This window comes from Echeneis naucrates, chromosome 20, assembly GCF_900963305.1.
Source record: "Echeneis naucrates chromosome 20, fEcheNa1.1, whole genome shotgun sequence".
Lineage (NCBI taxonomy): Eukaryota > Metazoa > Chordata > Actinopteri > Carangiformes > Echeneidae > Echeneis > Echeneis naucrates.
The window spans coordinates 11,160,978-11,179,726 of record NC_042530.1 but is presented as its reverse complement, the minus strand read 5'-3'; the positions used below and the strand labels follow the sequence as shown (position 1 = coordinate 11,179,726).

At 39.0% G+C, this 18,749-nt stretch overlaps 1 protein-coding gene and 1 long non-coding RNA gene across 2 annotated transcripts; both read left to right on the top strand.

Annotated features, from left to right (window-relative positions):
- Positions 1 to 238: 238 nt before the first annotated feature.
- On the top strand, positions 239 to 8,301 carry zc2hc1a (zinc finger, C2HC-type containing 1A). The gene is made up of 10 exons (XM_029529018.1): positions 239 to 368; positions 995 to 1,068; positions 2,550 to 2,666; positions 3,312 to 3,338; positions 4,471 to 4,612; positions 4,946 to 5,088; positions 5,703 to 5,805; positions 5,962 to 6,037; positions 6,476 to 6,559; positions 7,192 to 8,301. Exons 1-10 carry the CDS (start codon positions 350 to 352, stop codon positions 7,322 to 7,324), a joined length of 918 nt encoding a protein of 305 aa, XP_029384878.1. The 5' UTR covers positions 239 to 349; the 3' UTR covers positions 7,325 to 8,301.
- Positions 8,302 to 11,258: 2,957 nt separating this feature from the next.
- LOC115060882 (uncharacterized) lies at positions 11,259 to 17,336 on the top strand. Its single transcript, XR_003842301.1, has 3 exons — positions 11,259 to 13,406; positions 13,487 to 13,614; positions 15,923 to 17,336. It is a non-coding gene; the product is annotated as an uncharacterized LOC115060882 (long non-coding RNA).
- Positions 17,337 to 18,749: the final 1,413 nt, after the last annotated feature.

Here is an 18,749-nt window from a genome sequence, read left to right as displayed (position 1 = left end):
TACTGACTCATAATACTCCGCGGTGTTAATGAGCCGACGTGTATGTTAATAAATATTTGAATTAATGATCTCATACAGATTAGTTTAAATACATATAAATGACGTTAATTCATTCCAAGTACAGGTTCCATAGCACCACGAACAGGTCAAAACGATCCTAAACACAGTTCCTTTTTACATTTCACATTTTTTTCAGATAAGTAAAAGGTAATGCCAAAATGTCCACTGTGTTTTTCTGTTTTTTTTTTTAATGAAACCGGATGTACGCGGGAGTGAATCCTCTCACTTCCTCCTGCTCGTGTAGTCCGTCCGTAACAACAGGAGCAGCATCAGAGAGAGGGATTACCTAATGATGGAAGACCTGGAAGGTGAGACAACCCCCCCCCCAGGACCATTTTACCTCTTCACTCATGAAGTCGAGCTCTAATCCTCTCAGATTGTATCCCCAGAGACTCGACCAGGCTTTCGTTTTTTTGTTTGGTATTTAGCCCATGTAATGCTAAGAAACGCCAGGGCCAGAGATGAGACTAGCTGCTGCCTGTCTCTGGTCTGGGTGTGATCCCTGCGTTAGCCACTGTTAGCACGCTGCTAACTAATGAGCCTGTAAATGAATTAAACCACCTTTTTAGCAATGAACCATCTGCTGCTAGGTATCTGGATGACGCCCGCCATTGTTATTGTTGGTTGGGAATATTTATGTTTAATTTTGAAGGGTCTGTAACACTAGCTGCTGCTGCTGTGTGACTCTCGTCTATTGATAGGAACCGTGTAAATTAAACACACCAAGGCAACAATAGGCTATATGGTAATAGCAGGGACAACAATGCCTGTACCACAATCGGTGAGATAGGCGTTTAGCATGTGCCTAATGTTAAGTGTGTATGTGGTCTGACACATGATCGTCAAATCATTGACTGAATAAATCAGGGGGAGCGGGGTCAGATGTGGTCCTCCTCTGTTTTACATTCCTCACATCATGCTGTTATTTTTGCAGATAATGAAGCTCTCCCTGCTGAGGATCTGGTTCAGTGCAACAGCTGTAAAAGATGCTTCTTCCCCAAAGTCCTGGTAAAACAAACAAACAAAAAAATCACCTGGTCTGAAACACAGTCCTGTGAGAGCAGCCGCCAAATCAAAATGCACTGGACCGCTCATCGCTCAGTGCCATGTGCTAATAAGATGGAGTTCATTATGAGGTTGTTGTGGTGAGAGTATTTTCCCGCAGTCATTATCAGCCGACAGGAAGTCAGCGGGTTGGAAGTTGTGCCATTGACAACAATCCAAATAGCCAGCACGGGCCTTTGGAGAGCTCTTTATCAGGGAAATAACATATTTTAAAAGCCAATTAATTTGTTTGTTAAGCAAACAAGTGGAAGCTAAGACTACACAATGTCAAACCCTGACGATGGATTTACTTAACTGCTGTATTTAGTCATGTCTGGGGCAGGCAGTGTTTAAGTTCAGTTCACAGAGGTTTTATCACTGAGCCAAGACTCTTATTATAGCTTGTTTATTTTATTTATTTATTTATTTTTATTTTGCATTTTTGTGGTTTTCGTTTAATAAAAAGAAGAACAAGACAATTAGAGTGTTGGTCCTTTTGTCAGTCTTAAGTTTAGTTTTTTTTATTATTATTATTTTTAGGATTTGCCTATTCAGCAATTTTCCGTTCAAATCACTATAGTCACATTATTTTAGAGTGAGATTCTTTGACTGTACTGCCTTGTGAGCATAGTGATTAGTATACCCGCTTGGTATGCTGGATGTCGGGGTTCGATTCCCCGATGAGGAACTCCTGCCACAAGGCGCCCGCTAGTGGTACTCCTGGAGCGGTCCCAAGTCCGAGTAAAACTGGAGCCAAATCAATCATGCACGTCGCAGGAAGCTGACTTTCTGTGGTGACCCCGAACAGGGAAAGGCCGAAAGAGAGGGGGGGGGGAGTATTTGAACGTACTGATTCAGGACGCATTGCTTTGCAATGAAAAGTGCTTTGGATACTTAAGTATTTATAAAAACAAGTTCTCAAGTGCTTTTACTCAAGCCACAACTTAACTTAGCTACTTTCACTTTTATTGGAGTAACATTTGACCGGATGATCTGTTGTACTTTGACTCACCTCTGATCAAATTATGTCTGCACACTGTGCAGATTGCTGATGTTGGTTGTTATTTGTTCTACCAAGGATTCAATCAAAAAGTATTTATTTATTAGTATATTTTATTAATTTATCTTTTCAATCTTTAATTGTTACAGTATGAGAGTAAGGATTTATGTACTTATACATATAGGTATAGTTGTTGTTCATCATCTAAATAACACCAAAATTATTTACGTTTATTGTTATTTTACAATGTTAACTTGACTGAAACGCAGTAGAAGAACTGAAAAAATACTTTGCATTATTCACCAGAAGTTGTGATGTTGTGATGAACTTTTTGGACCACATCAGAAAGCTGCAAATGTAAAACATCAAGTCTTTCCAAAGCATTGAAATGGTTGTAACCTTTACAGTGTGCCATTATTGTCCATTGTCCATTTTTTTCCCACAGGAAAGGCATGCTAAAATCTGCCAAAAGTCAGTGGTAAAAAGGAGGAAAGTTTTTGACTCCAGTCGACAGAGAGCTGAGGGCACAGACATCCCCGCACTTAAACCTATCAAACCAAAGGTAAGGCTAAACCTGAGGATGGGGATGGGTATCCAACACAAAATGACTTGACTGTGATAAAGCTTTAAAATAAAACACTGAAATTCCTTATTTACGAAAGTCACAGCCTTAGTTTGTTCAACTTGTACTGTGTTTCCTTTTCCGGGTTGCGGGGGGTGCTGTAGCTAATCCCAGGCCACAGTGAGCTTTCTTGAGATTCTTAAAATCTTAAGAAAGCATTGAATAAATTTGCTGCAATGTATCTTCAGCCACACTTTTGGTGCAAAGGTCTATAGAGAGGTCATGGATTGGTTTTTGGTCCAATGGTCACTTGGTCCAGTGCGCACTTCATTTGAATTGAGGGAAACAAGATACCTCCGACTACAGTTTGGAGTTTAAAGGGGCCGGTTTAAGAATTAAGAGGTGAAATGTCACCTATTTAAATTAAAAGCGGCCGTATATTGAAGTATGAAAGGGGTCTGGATACTTTGAGGAGACAAAGTAGGTCACTGGAACCAAGAAGTAGTTAGCTGGTCCAAAATGCCCAGCATGATGTTCGTCACTGTGGTGCAGCTGCTTTGAATCATTGCTCTCCGATGTAGGACACTCAGTATATTGTGATGGCAGACTACTTTCAAATGTAAACAACTTTCAATTGTATTTCAGTCACAAAGTTCATCTGCTACTGAGAAAGTAAGTTGATTTGCCTTTCATTTGTGTTTTCTTTTTGTTTATCTGATTTGTTTTAACACACACTTTCTAGCATTAAGGGTTTTTCCTACTTTGAAGCCTTTGTTTGAATATTCACAGGGGATGTCTACTTGTGTTAGTATTGATTTAAAATGCCAAATTGCTTTATTAGTTATATTTCTCAACTGATAATATTTAAGCGTATTCCATTATATTTTCTTTTACATTGGCTGCCTTAATTCTTTCTCTTTTGGCTGTTCTGTTGGAATTCTTTTTAGTTGTGTTTAAATTTAATGTTTGCCAACTCACCTTAAAACTGCAAAGCTCGGTGTATAGCTCAGACTCCACAGAGGCTGTTGTGTTACTCCTGTCTGTAAAAACATCTCTGTTGTCTTGACATCAACTTATTGCTGCATACTCACTCTGTACCCCCACTACAATAACCTTATTCTCAACTTTTTTGCATGAACGGAACATATCTCTAGTTGGCATTGACTTATGACATCATTGGAAATGTGAAAGTCCTTAAAAGAAGCTCAAAATATTAAATACGTCTGTTGACTTTTTCAAATATAATATATTGAAATGTAGCATGTAGTCAAGATCTTGAGGCAGGAGACAAACACCCAGTCACTTTATAGGAAGAAGTGTTTGGCCATCTCGCCACAGAGGCAGCTCAGTGGTTTCCCAGTGAACTGCTGCTATGAGAAATCAGCTGTAGATAATGGCCACTGTGTTAAGAAAGGGGATGCCCTCCTGTTTATATTTCAAGGCTGAATAGAAACACAGTTCAATCATTACTATAAGCATGTTATAAAGCGCTGCTTTCCTGAATCCATTAAACATCTGAATAAGAGGAATTCTAGCACAATAGTTTGGCATAGATAACATTTCAGGTTTGAACTGAAACATCTTGCTGGCTCATTAACATTTTCCTACTTTCCGAATGTTAAACACACAAACTAGAGACACTTACTAAGAAAATAAGGTGACCTTCTTTTCTAACCATCCAGTCAGTTCAGTCAGTAATGACACATTTATCATGACTCAGTAATGGTGGTACTTTAGAATTTGTGGATCGCTTGTGGTTCAGACAAGCCGTTTAAGGCGTCACCTCTTTGTTGCGTCTTGCCAGGCAGAGCCGCCTAAGAAGCCTTCCAACTGGCGCAAGAAACATGAGGACTTCATTGCAACCATCCGGGCTGCTAAGGCCCTCACTCAGGTCATCAAGGATGGGGGACCATTACCCCCTCCACCTCCTCCTACTTATGACCCAGGTAACACATAGTTCCTGCTAGGAGTGAAGACACTGAAAGATTTGCAGTTAAACAATGAATCATTGTATAGCTGTGATAATATTTACGATGAAACAAAACAGCTACTCAGTGAGGACAATAATTTCCTTTTAGATGGTAAATATAATGGCAGTAGTTAGGTGGTGGTATTATGACCAAACTATAAATATGGGTTCGAAATTAGCAATTCCATGTGAAATCGTAAATTACTTTATTAACTTGCACTTACCAAAGAAAATAATTAAATATCTTTGTACTGGATTTATAGAAGGGAGTATCGCAAATATATTTCCTCACATCCTGTTTTGTCCTTAGACTATATCCAGTGCCCTTACTGTCAGCGGAGGTTCAATGAGAGTGCAGCTGACAGACACATCAAGTTCTGCCAGGAGCAGGCAGCCCGAATGCCCAACAAGGGCAAGTTAGGAGATACCAAGAAACCTCCTGGACGCACACAGGTACACACACATACACACACATGCTTAGACCACACTGATGACCGCGTGTGTACATGGACCATATGTTTTTACTGAAAAATGTTATTTATTACTCTTATTGAATTAAAAATGTATATAGGGGTGTTAACCTCAGAATACTTGGCTGACTATATTTTTAAACTGGATGTATTCAACTATGTCCTGCATTGAGTAACAAAGTTCAAAGACCCCCAACTTTTACCGAGCATCAGTACTCAGCTGTGGACATTGATCCATTTGTGACGTAGATTTCCCAATGTGCTACTGTGTTTTATATTTTATTTTATAAATCTCTTCTTCCTCTGAGTGTTATTGCACACATTTTGAGAGTCAGATAAGAACAATAATCAACATTTACACTCCTTCACAACCCCGTAGTTTTTGTACATTTACCTCTGTTGCCAAGAAGTTCAACAAATTTTACTGATTTGTGACCCTTTTTCGATATTAGTCATGACCTATCCGTCTCCAGGTACCGCATCACTGTACCTGCAGAAGCATAGGTGAAGGGAATACTTTTCATCCCATAACATGCAGAAGTAAAGTTTGTACTGTGTGTATTTACTTCTGTATTCACTTGGTATTCTTTTCCTCAGCACAAGCCTGCTCCCGTAAGGAAGGCCAACACCCCTGCTGTATCAACCATCCCCTCAGCCTCTTCTCGTTTACCCCAGAGATCTGGCCTTGGGCAACCGACTGGTAACACAACTTTATTTCTCTTTCTACTTGTTTATAACATTTTTAAAGGAAATGAGTTAAGATAGCAAGTTTTTCAAGCTAGGTTTTTGAACTACAGTAACACTCACTGTTGTGCATTACTCTCATTATTTCCCTAACCCGACTCTCTCACGCCAGGAATCCCCTCTGGTAAGGTCTCCTCTGCAGGTTCAGTGAGGAATAATCCCTCTGGCCTCACAAGCCCTCCATCAGGGTCAGTGCACTGAAATACGTCATGCTTAATAATGGGTGTCTGCCTAGACATGTCAAAGACATTCTGCCATTGTTTAAAATGTACTAATGGTAGTATTTAGCAAGGATCATTTAAATGCATTAACATCATCAAAAAATGAGATGAGTTCTGCTGAAGATGATACAGCACTGTGAATTCTTACTGGGTGCATTACGATAAAAAGATATTATCAGTTGTGTGTGAATCGTATAAGCCCATGCTGTTTACATTTTATAGGAAATTAATGCAGAAATTCGGTCACTCCAAAGGTATCCTGTATGTTTTCTTGCCACAGTATAGGCACAAATGAGCTGTTTGAGCTTGACATCTATAAAAAAGAAAACCCAGCACTACAGATGATCTGCCTGTGATTCTTCCTTGTCTTACCTCTCTTTTGTTTATCTGTGATTCCTGTGTCAGTTATGGAAGTAAGCCACGAGCAGCAAGCTCTAGCTATGGCTCTCTCTCTGGAAACAAGAAGAAAGTAGATACCTACATATCAAGGTGAGCCAATTCTCAAATAGAAAGAGTCAGTGAGAATGAGTAAAGGCCGATCATTTAGTCTTGCATAAATAATATTGCACAAAGCTTGTGAGTGTCCTGGTATCATTAATTTACCTTTACATCCGTTTTTGTAACTTGACAAAATTATCTTCTTACAGTTTGGTTAAATTGCTATTCAATAAATGTATTGTGCTCTAGTTTTTCAGGTTTTCTTGGTTACTGGTTTTTATTTTCATATTCTGACACTATGGTACTTTGAGCTAAGAAATTTATACAGCTTGTGGTCTTTTACAAATAGTTATAGAAGGCTATTAAGGAATAGCACCTTTGTGAAAAGAGATTCAAGTTATTTAAAATGAAATATTTGATAGCATGGTCAATATGAATAAAATGCTAACTAATTCATCTTATTGAAAAGCATCTTGCCATCCAAGTGGTGTTTTTGTCACAACACTCAAATGTTTATTTCACCCACTTGAAGGGATTTCAAGTTATGTTTCGTTTGTATGGTGTATCTGCCATATGGAATATACATTTTGTTGCTGTTTGTTGAATATCTTCAAATTATCAGTAGCCATATAATGAGTAATTCTCTAACTTTGCTGGTTGACTGCCTTTGTTAACTTTCTCAGGAATGACGATGGCAGACATGAAGTCAACAATGGTGGAATGAAGAGCAAGTTCTGTCATGCTTGTGGGACCAAGTACCCTGTTGAGTCCGCCAAATTCTGCTGTGAGTGTGGGGTCAGGAGGATGTGCATCTAATGGCTGTGAGAAGGAAGAAGGATGTAGAGGAAAGTAGAAATACATCAGTACTCAAGATAGCATTCATGAGAATTATACATCCTTCTATTAAATCCAGTGTTTTCACATTTGGGTCCAGGTTCACATTAGAGTGGTGTTATTGGCTGGCAGCCAGTACCGTGCTATATTCTTTTATAATTGCTTATAGAAGTGAATCTTAATAAACCTGGTAAGCCTTGGGTTAAAGTTATAAAAAACAGTTGGCATGTATTACATCTTCCAACCTTGCTAAAAATTGTACAAATTCCAGGGAGTACAAATTCATTTTTTGTTACACAAATATAATGACTAAGTGATTTGAAGCAGTGATAAGCTGTTCATTTTCCGTAGCTGATATGACTGACACAGGAATAACCTGACAGTCCATTAAGACTGCAGGATTTCCCCCCAGATCACTGCTGTTCCCAGCAGCTCTTAAACATTAATGCCATGAAAGTAAAGGACTTGGAGGGATTAGGAAACAACAACAACAACAACAACAAAAAATATATATATATATACATATATATATTATTATTATTTTTTTGTTGTTTTTTTTTTTTGGCCATTGGAAATAATGTTTTGACCTGTTGTTATTACAATATCTTAATTTTAGAGTAAGGAATAAGAGTACCCAGGAGGGGGATATAGTCATTTCAGCAATTAAAAGACATTGGTTAGTCATGAAAAGACAGTAGAGGGAAGATGGGTAAGAGGGTAGATCCAACCTGAGAGGTGGGTTGTAAAATGTGAAAAAAGGAGGTAAGTGAGGAGTGTTGGATTAATTATTTTATTATGATACATGTCAGTGTGATTGCCCTTGAATCTCCTTTCCCTGACACCTGTGATACAGCCCTCAGTCTCATCTGTTCCCAATTCCTCATAAACACAGTATGCTACCATTGAAGTGCAATATGATTGACTACTGAAAAAAAAACAAAAAAACATTTCTCTCAAAAGTATTCTTTAAAATTTAGAGAAGAGTATACCTTGATTTGACGGGGGTCAGTCTAAAAATGACGAACAGTCAAAGTCAGGGTTCCTTGTTCGGTGTTCCTTCCGCACCACTTCACAGGCAGGGTTTGTTATCTACTCTCTGTGTTACCATCATAGGCCTGGTGTCTCTAAATGTAGCATTTACTTACTCTCTTTTATTCCCTCTCATTTTACACAATGAAATTATTTATTTATTTTCTTGTTCCCTTTACTTTTCACTAAATGGAAAATGCTCTTAAATTCTACAGAATTTAAAATTTGTTTTTTTTTTTTTTTTTGTTTTTTTATTATTATTAGAATGAAACCCGGATATGTTGCAATAGTCTTTTTTCCTTGAAAGTGTACCTGCTGAATCAGTTTTTAATGCATGAAGGTATTTAGGATCAAAAGTACTCGGTTGGTACTTGCTTTGTGAGGTTGATCCCCACTTAATTTAACAGGCAGTTTCTGACCCCAGACAGTTCGTTTATCAATGGGACAGTCAGCGTGAAAGGCCTCTGCTTGAGGTGCATAGTTATTGTTCATCCACCAACTCCTATTGGCCATCAAGCAGTGATTAGGAATGCTGAAGTCACAGCAACCGATATTACCTTACATGACACATTATATTTAAACAGACTGGACAGGTGCTTTTTTTCCAAACTGGTTACTTTATTCAGCCTGAATACCCGGTTGTGCATATTATTCCATGTATATCCACCATCAATAAACTAACATTAAGACAGCTCTGAGTGCTGAGAGTGTCTGTTGAAGAGAGAGGAAGTAGAGAACGTTTTAGTGCTGTAATTTGTAATTCTTTAAACCAGTGAGTACAGAGTAACACATGAGCCTTTGTGTTGTTGCATAGATATAAATATATTTGTAATACACATTCCAGTGTCATATACATTAATAGTTGCTCTAAAACACAGATAAAAACAGAAATTAGCTACATGACGCCTCATTATATATGGTCCCTGACAGAAAGAGAAAATTGCTGCATTGAAAGTGGGAGTGGAACTATTGACAAAGACTACATGCTAATGGTTTTATTTTTGCATTTTAAGATTTCTCATACATGAACTGATAAATGGCATATACAACAGCTATGAAAAACAATGTATGTGGCAGTTGCGCATTGTGCCCACCCCACCCCCACAAACTGGAGCATGTTGTTGGTAAGTTTTTTTTTTTTTTTTTTTTAATTTCTTCTCTTTAATCAGATCTATTACAGCACCAATTGAATGTGACAATAGCTTCTTTCTGTGCATCCCAGTCAGCCCTGAGACAAACTCAACCATCTGTTGCTGAAGGTGCTTTTAACATGTCAATAATATCATGATCACAATCAACACTATGTCACCTTGAGGAGTACCAATCTTTCAGCAGACAAAGTCTAAAGTCATTGCATGGAGCGAAAAAAAAAAAAAAAGCAGACACTTTAGAGAACTGAGATCACAAAGATGTGCCAGGACTCGTCTTTCTAATTTAAAGTGAGAGCAAAACTGTTTGAGCACCTTAATATTTCCAAGTCACCCATGAGTACTCATCGTTAAGTGCAAGTAAATGTCACAGCATATTCTTTACAGTCAATTTGCTTTGAAAGATTCTTTGTAACTTGACCTTACAAAACAGTTTCACTTTTGTTCACACCTTTGTCCCTCTAAGAGCTTTTTTGTTTGGTGTATCAGATGCACCTTAAAAAGAGTTATTCATGTAAATAAAGCCCCCAGTTGGTCCCAAGCATTGCATGTGAAGGTCTAGTAGGTTGTACTTCTCCAGAGTTCTTTTCCACTTGGCTTAATTAGATTCTGTATTGCTAGGAAACATATCTGAAGAGTCAGTAGTTACAGAACACGCAACTCAGCTGTTAGATATATATATATACTAATACTTGGCAGGATAGCTTAAATGAAGTGGGAATTTCCTCTTACATAATCCATGAAAGGACTGTCAAGGATGAAAGAGCTGCAGGGCTTTTTGCTTTGGGTTCACAACGTCAGGTGTCCATTAATCGTGAATTGAGCATCTCATAGCAATCAGTGATGGCAGACAGGATTGCCTTTGTTTTGCAAAGATTTTTAGCCTCCTTGCTTTTTCTTGGGTTGTTCCGCCTTTTTCTTGTTGCTGTCCCCAACCTTGTGTTAGGTTCATTAGTCTAGTTGAGAGAAGTTGACACACAAACACAATGTGCTAATTAGTGTCAAGCCTTATTGATAAAATTAAGTCCTGTATTTGATTCACATTTGAACATATTCCATGAACACCTTGTAGCTTTGACAGTTAACGATGGTGTTCATTTTGGTTGGTCACTCCAATGCACTCCTTATCACTGTAAAGTCCCGTAAAGACATTAACCACAGAATAATAATCAGTATAAATGATTAAAGTGCAGTTCTGGTATGTTTTCTCACAAGTAAAAACCATCTTAAAAGCAATTACAGCTACACTAAGTTACAGTGCGTATAAGGATTTTTAAACCTGTGCCAGTTTTGTTAAGCCTAAGGCTTTAGTTTACTTCACTGTATGACTCACACTGAATCATCAGATTTGATTCTGACCCAAAAATGTTCAAAATGAAGTTCAGTTGAACAACGAAGCTGAGAACTGGTTTGAAGACAAAATGGGTGTGAGTCCCACCCCCCCACCCCGTCTTCTTTGGAAGGGGGTTGTTCAGCATCTTTTCTCTTAAAATAAACAAAAACGAACACACAAACGGCTCGATGATGAATAGAAATATATATTTCTGAACTCTGTTAAAACCATTAGAAAACCGAACAAAGAACCTTGCGACCAAGGTAACCACAATAACTACAAAACAAAAAACAAAACACCTTTTACAGTTTCATTTTGTGCCACAGATAATCGCGCACTGATTGTAACAAAAGCAGTCCAAAAACAAACACGCTCATGTTTGGAGTCACAGTACTCTCTATGTAAGATGTCAGTGAGTCACCCACTATGTGGCAAAGGAAAACACTACAGCCTGTCAACATTCTTCTGTCTTTGCTGCCTGTGTGCCAAAATCCCACACGAAGAAAAGAATCAGTTTCTCAAGTTTGTCACCTTGCAGATGCTGAAGACAAGTTTCATTAGATAAGTATACATGCCATTTTTATGACTTGCATCAACTGTTTCAACTAATTAATGAGGTTATACTTGCCAGTTTTCCAGGACAAGGGCAGCGTATAGAGTTTAGGAGAGACATGGCCAGTCCATCTGTCTGGGAAACACTTAAGTTCTTCATTTTGCAGGCAAGTGAGTGCAGGATGCTCACAATAGTCTGCAAAATGGAGACTTTTGATTATTGTTAAGCCATTTGAATTAAACATTAAATGCCCTCAATGACCAGAAAATGTGCTATAATCAACTTCCTTCGGCCTGGTGATATGCAGCACAATTGTAATGTAACAGCCAATGTGTGAAAGTAGTAGCATGGAGTAGTAGGGAAAAGGTGTGAATGGTTCTTGCTGGAGCTTGTTGAAATGTCCATTACCTGTCATGGCCATAACTTAACATTTAAGAGTTTAACTGATGCCTCAATTACTCAGGTCAGATAGCAAATGAAGAGCAGCAGACAGTAAAATCTACATACAGAAAAACCCCGAACAATGAACAGCAATTTGTACGGTCAGGTTAGCAGACAACAACATTTTAATGAACTACTCACCGAAATATTTGCTGTGCAATGGCGTAGCTTTTGTTTGAGCACTGGGCAGGGTGAGTTGTTCAGCAAGGCCGTGATACTTCCTCTCTTGGATGAATGAGATTATGACAGATACATTTTAGCTTTACAGCTGGGGTGAGTTACTGGTGAAACATCCTATTGCCTTCAACACAGTTATGGCTATATTGTTAGTTTTATATATATATATGTATTTATTTATATATAACATGCTATTTTTAAATGTGAGCTACCAGTTGTGGGCTTTTTGCTGAAATATCTATTTTTCAGTCAATTCTTGAACCTGGAAAAAAAAACAAAACAAACAAAAAAAAAACTCCCTTCCTTGCTCCACTTTCCTTTTATGACTGACTGCATGTTTCATATTTGGGCATTTCAATTAGCATAAAGAGTGAATGCACATGAAATTCAATATATATTAATATAGTAGGTTGCAATCAAGCATTTGCAGGAGTCTCAGTACTATTTAAATATAGTACTGAGCTTGCCTGCTTTGTTTTCGAGTGTTTATAACTTAGGCGAAAATAACCTGCATTCAACTCAACAGCTCAATTCATTAAGGGCATATTTCATTAAAGTAAGCTTTCATTGCTCTGCTTTGATGCTTGGTATTTACTGAATAATGTTAAAAGTAAAATTCACCTCGAGTGTAGTATGGGAAAACAGATGTGTAACTAAATAGAATGAGTGTCTTACTGTGTTATCCAGCTCAATTCGCACGATTTCCATGTAATCCCTCTGAACTTCTTCAAGAGGCCTTGTGCTGCTGCAGGATAGAGATAGAGGTAGAAGGAGAAGAGCAAGAAGACTGATGCAGAGAAGAGGCTGAGGTTTGACATTGGTTAGAGAAAGAGAGGGAGACAACAGGGTCAGTCATCCAATCAAAGACATGCTGATACTACATGTGCATACTTTTCAGCAGCTGTACTAAATGAGTTTCCAAAAGGAAGTAAACGTATTAATACTTCGGACTCATGTCATTGCTACAATCCACTGCCTTCCTCTTACTTTGTTTCAGTTTTTTCATTCAATGCTCCTTTAAACTGCACTAAATTCCACTTTTAACTTCAGCACATGTATTTGGTAGTTACAGTAACTTAATGTATAATATTCAGAAAACGTTTTGCATGATAATAGACGATCAGGCCTGCAGTTTCTATTAAGTCATTGGTAAAAGATGCACCTTGACCAACCACAGGACGACCGTGACACCAACGCTGAATGCCCTCAGCCGTTTGGCCCTTTTAAAGCCACTTCTGTACGTTCACCCCAGAAAAATATTGTCTTCTATTGCAATGGCATTACATTTTTTTGGTCTTGCTGTTTTCCATGAATAAATGACTGTCAGGCCGGCACCCGCACTTCAAACATGGTCCGAGCTGGACTTTAACGGAGGCACACATGGTGAGTCTGCCTATTCCTGGAAGTCCTCGGGACAATTCCCGTAAATCCCTCCATCATTTCACTTTCCTTCTGAACGGCAGATGGGAAGTAATTCACACGGAATTCCCCTGAGTGGAAAAGCCCCGGAGCGGCACAGCGGGCGGCACGTCAGCCAGTCGCGCTGCTGGACCGGCAGGGAGACGGACGCGCGTATCTGTCGGCTCTCCCGGTAAGTTTCGACTCTCCTTTTTCCCACCTTAAACATTTAACACGCTAAACACTGTTTTTTTTTTTCATTCTGTGCTTTTTCATTCGCTCCGTGTTAACGTCAACATACCCAACAGTTCCCTTCGGCTCCTATCTGATGTGTTTAACATCAGTTTACTTTAGTGCGTCACCGCTTTAGGCCACCGGAGTTGACGTGTTTTTTTTTTTTTTTTGTCTTTCTTTACTCACCATTGGTCATTCTTCATTCATAATCACCGCGTGCTACAGTTGGAAACGCACACTCTCACGTGTGTCTTCATGGCGGCTTTGGACGCCCAGATTCACACAGTTGAAATTAGCCCGACGCGGCTCCGTTGGCTTTTTTTTTTTTTTTTTTTTTTTTTTTTGGAGCGCAGGGGCATACAACCCTTTCTCGCGTCCTGCTGCGTAGCTCCCTTCTCTAACTACAGCATGTGATTTGACTTCCGTCCTCGCCAGCCGCTAGTTTCACTTTGCTCAGGTTAAGGCGAAGGAATTGGTGCCAGATAGGAAGCAAACTCCGCTGCAGCCTTTACGCGTTGTTGGGTTATTGTCGCTGAGCCGTTTTGCAGAACGCGATAGGCCTTTGTGTGTGTGTGTGTGTGTGTGTGTGTGTGTGTGTGTGTATGAGCGGTCTCAGCCTTTCACACATTAATCTGTTCATTCATTGAAATGCCCTGAGGATGTCCTGCATTACCAAAGCTCTGGGCTGGATTCAGTGTTCAGAGGTCCCCTTGTTCCTAAAGCGCCCTCATTCATTCACTGGTGAATTCACATATTTACTCATCTGTTCATTCTCATCGCTCATTACGGCATGTTTTGTCTGCTAAACATCAGATTTCAATGCTTGAGGGCGAGCAGAGGTAGCTGGTTTAACATCACGGGAAGTTGAGGTTTCGGTTCACCACAGTGTTGCGGTTTAGGGACCTTTAGACCGTATTGCATTTACAGAAAATCACACATCACATCTCACGACTTTAAGAATATTGGAAATGAGCAAGTTACGAAACAGTAGGTGATGTGTCTCATGAACAGCATTTGTTATCTCTGTGCACAGTGTACAGTCATCTTTAAAACCATGCCCGCCGCTTTACTGCTCACTGTGCTCTCGGAGCTTAATCTTCACTTCAAAGGAGAAAGTCTGACACTGAGAAGCTTTTGAAAGAGGCCGATCTCCTGTGTAATTCACTAGCTTTGGAAATACATGCTCACTTTCAGGAGCACAGACAAACTTAAAGATCCTTTCAGCACATGTTAGGGCCATATCATCATATCTTAAATGGGCTTTTTAATGCATCCGCCTTTTATAAGACAGTCGTTATGACTTTATAGCTTTCATACAGGTAGTGAAGTCACAATGCAGTTGCTGAAGTACTGGACACGAATGTGCAGTCTCCTTTTAGATAAATTGTTTCAATGTTAGTCGAATTAATGCTGAAGAGTTCACTCAGGTCTTTACTTTGTATGTCCGTCATTTGTCTGCCCTTAAAAAAGAACAAAAAAAATAAATCAATTAAACTGTAAAAGGGATTATACTATGACACTCTCTATGGCAGAGGGTCAGGCTACGCATTCAGTGAGCAGGAAATGTTAATGTTTGATTCAGGAATTTATCAGCTTTTCCAGGGAAATATAACAACATAGGTTTCAGTTCCATGCCCGAGTTCAGTTGAGTCCATCTGGTCCATAGCTGAGTACAGGGGATGTCTGCTCTGCCGTGTGGGTTGCAACGGATATGTGAATGTAAGTGTACATCAGTGGCATAAATCGAAGGGGAAAAATAGTCATGGCATTCTTCAGTAATTCAGTCATGTATGTTGAACTTGTAGGACCAGAGTGCTTGGCTGCCTCTAAACTTTTCTTCCTGCATTTGCAAATCTGGCATATAAATACCTTGCATGGAAAAAGATCACTTTTAATAGCCAAGCATGACATCTGTGCTGTTACTGGGTTAGTGAGAAAGAATGATCTATGTACCTTTCTGGATTTTGTCTTTATTCAAATGTCGCTGCAGTAACCGTTTACCAAGGAAATGTTGCCTTGTGTACCTGGGAAACAGCTGACTTGCTTGGTCTGCAGGTTATGGTTGGCTGCTGTTGTATTCAAATTGTTGCCACCTGTGTCATTTAAAAAAAAAAAAAAAAAAAAAAGGCATATATACTCATGTGACACAACTGCATAGTTTATGTGTGACATTTTGGAGTGGTGCTGGCTTTTTTTTTTTTTTTAATGAGCAGGGTAAAAGTATTCACTTGTGTCTGTGTGTTTGTGTGTGTGTGCTTGTATTACAGTTTTTTGCTGTTGGGAATCGGCAGTAATTAAACACATCCATCAAAATATGACAGTGATACCAGGAAGAATTGCATCGTGGGAGACCAGGGTAACCAATGACAATAGCAATCAAACACACAGATGTTTTAGAGCTGGTATGTTGTGATTCAAGTAAAAACTATTCACGGGATGTAGTGAGAACATTAGAGGTGTTTTAACATTTTCATCGTTTTATTTTCACTGTCTAAAATGCTGATGTAAAATATGAAATAATGGATAATGGACAAAATGCACAATGCTAGTAATCTTTGATTTTTGTTGTGTGTATGATGTGTCAGTTAAGATTAAATGTTCTTTATTCTTATAATTAATTTTTTTCACTTTCCTCGCTATGCCCTTGAAGAACTTGCAATGTTTTCAAGGACAATGTGTCCCTTCACACATGCTTGAGTGATAACACCAGAGTTGTAGCTTGTTTGAATTCAGACAAGCCACGGCTGTGTAACACAGAGAAAGTAACTTACTTTGATCATCCCACTCACCAGGGCAATAATTCATCTTCGCAATACCAACCTTCCCACTCGTCAGTCGGTGTGGTTATTCACTGTAAACATTAATATTAAGAGCAATCCTAAATTTGCAGTGCTCTGGTTCTCATTCTGGCCTCAGTGGTCAGCATGTGCACTATAAAGGCATACTCAGCTGGGAGCAGGAGGTCACTGGTCTGATTCCTGACTGGATGGACAGTTTACCTCATGTCAGTCACTTTCTCTATCAAACACAGGCATAAACTGGCCACAAAAAAACCTCAATTCATTAAACTGAACCTACAGACACTGTCTGATACGAATCAGAGTCATGGTAACTATGCATTTGTTGTTCCTATTAAAAATAAATATCAATTAATTCGTGCCAATTTTAGGTGTGTGTTCCTTCCTTGTGAACCGGAAAGCTACTTATTGCACACACCTCTAATTATAATAAGACTACATATTTATGTATTTTTAACAGCTGATGATCACATGACCTGTCATTAGTGCGTGGGAGTTCCACAGTATTCATTCACTGATTTACATGCATGTCACAGTATTACTGACAGACTCTCTTTATGTTTCACTTCCTCTGTTGCTTCTGACAACTACTGATGAAGCCTTTTGGCCAGAAATCTTGTATAAAGAGCAAAATAAACACAGTGATTAGTCTGAAAGGCAGCAAAAGCATGACATTTAATGATTTGGTAAATTTTGCTGTCAAAATATGTTTTGGTTTGTGCACGTACTCACATACTGTGTGACGGGAGGGTGTGACACATCCTGGAATACGCTGTTGCTCAATCTTCTCGAGTCGAAAACTACATTTACCGTAATTTGGGTTGCAACATATTTTATGAATGGGAAGGTTTTCAACTGGCTTTCGGGTGACAAAAACGAGAGTAAAAACAGGAATTTGCTTTAATTTGCCGAAATCGCATGTCCATTGAAAGTGTGCTTATGCTGCTAGCAAGTATGGCTGCTTTGTTTTCTTTACCATACTGTATATTACATGTATGGGGAACTTAAATGTGCGTCATTGCCGTTAGCTTTCTCTTATGACATAATATACACTGTAAAAAGAAAGTACAGTCATACACATATGTGTTGCAGTATAAAATTACATTTCATACAGAAAGTTCCTTGCTCTTGCATCTTAACGATGCCTCATTGCAAAAAGTCTTTCAAGGTCTGTAAAGAAAAAGTGGTAAACCTTAGCCAGCTGGAACAGAGGCCTAACCTCAATGCCATCCATCACGTTTGGGAAAACCTGGATTACACCCTCACTCATGACGGGACAGCATGAAATCTCTGCAGCACGACTCCAAAATCTGGTGGAAAATGTGAGCTTAAAGGTTGATTATTGCCAGAAGTTTTGAATGGAGATATTCAACAGTCACATGCGGGTGTAACATTACATTTGCCCCGCTTCATTTAGCTGATCTCCTACTTCAAGGTTTCGCCGTCAGAGCATTCTCTGGGCTTGTCCTTGCTGTTTGCTGATTCACACTCATTAAAGGAAGTGATATCTGTGAGACAGCCCAGTGGCATCGTGGCCTGCGTATTTCCCTCTTCAGATAAAGGCTTCCCTAATGAGCTGGTTCATGTGTACTCATACACTCTCATGCTCTCTCTGCGCATTATGCTGTTGCTGTCTGGTCTGTAAACTTTCCGTCCACAAATACTAAACTAGTTACATCTAAAAGGAGACTTTGTTTTCCTCACCAGATGCTGTAACATAAATAAAAGACAGTAATGCACTGTGATTTGTTTTCACAAAGTAGTGTCAAATGAAGTGTGTGCCACAGCCTATCCTGTTTGTCTGGTGGGCATAAAGCATGCAGTAACCCTTTTATATATATTTAATCTCTGTCCAGAAAACCTCCCGTAAGCATGCAAACAAAGACATTTTTAAACAATGGTGACTTTTTTTTTTTTTTTAATGTGTGTAGGCTATGATTTTCAGCCCATGTGGAGAAAGGAAAGGTGAATAAATGCAGTCATAAATGTGTTTTATGCTATTCCAATGAAAAAGAAAATTTTATCAGCTTCTGTGATTTCTGCAGCTTTCACATCGTCTACATTTTCTTTGGGGAAAAAAAATAAAGATCGCCTGCTCTCTCTGTAATGAAATATGTGCTCCCTCACCTGATTTGGACTGTCTCTCAGTTTAGTGACTCCATCTAGTGGCTATTCCTAAAACATTCATATACACCTGCCCTCATACAGCAGACACATCACACATAACTTTTAATTTAATGTTAAAACAGCCTCTTTTATGCGTAGTTTAAATTTCACATAATGTTGAAAACGTGCC

Coding starts and splice junctions, on each gene's coding strand:
- zc2hc1a (XM_029529018.1), top strand. Junction 5,089..5,702: donor AACCTCCTGGACGCACACAG/GTACACACACAT, acceptor TCTTTTCCTCAG/CACAAGCCTGCTCCCGTAAG. Junction 6,038..6,475: donor CTCACAAGCCCTCCATCAGG/GTCAGTGCACTG, acceptor TTCCTGTGTCAG/TTATGGAAGTAAGCCACGAG.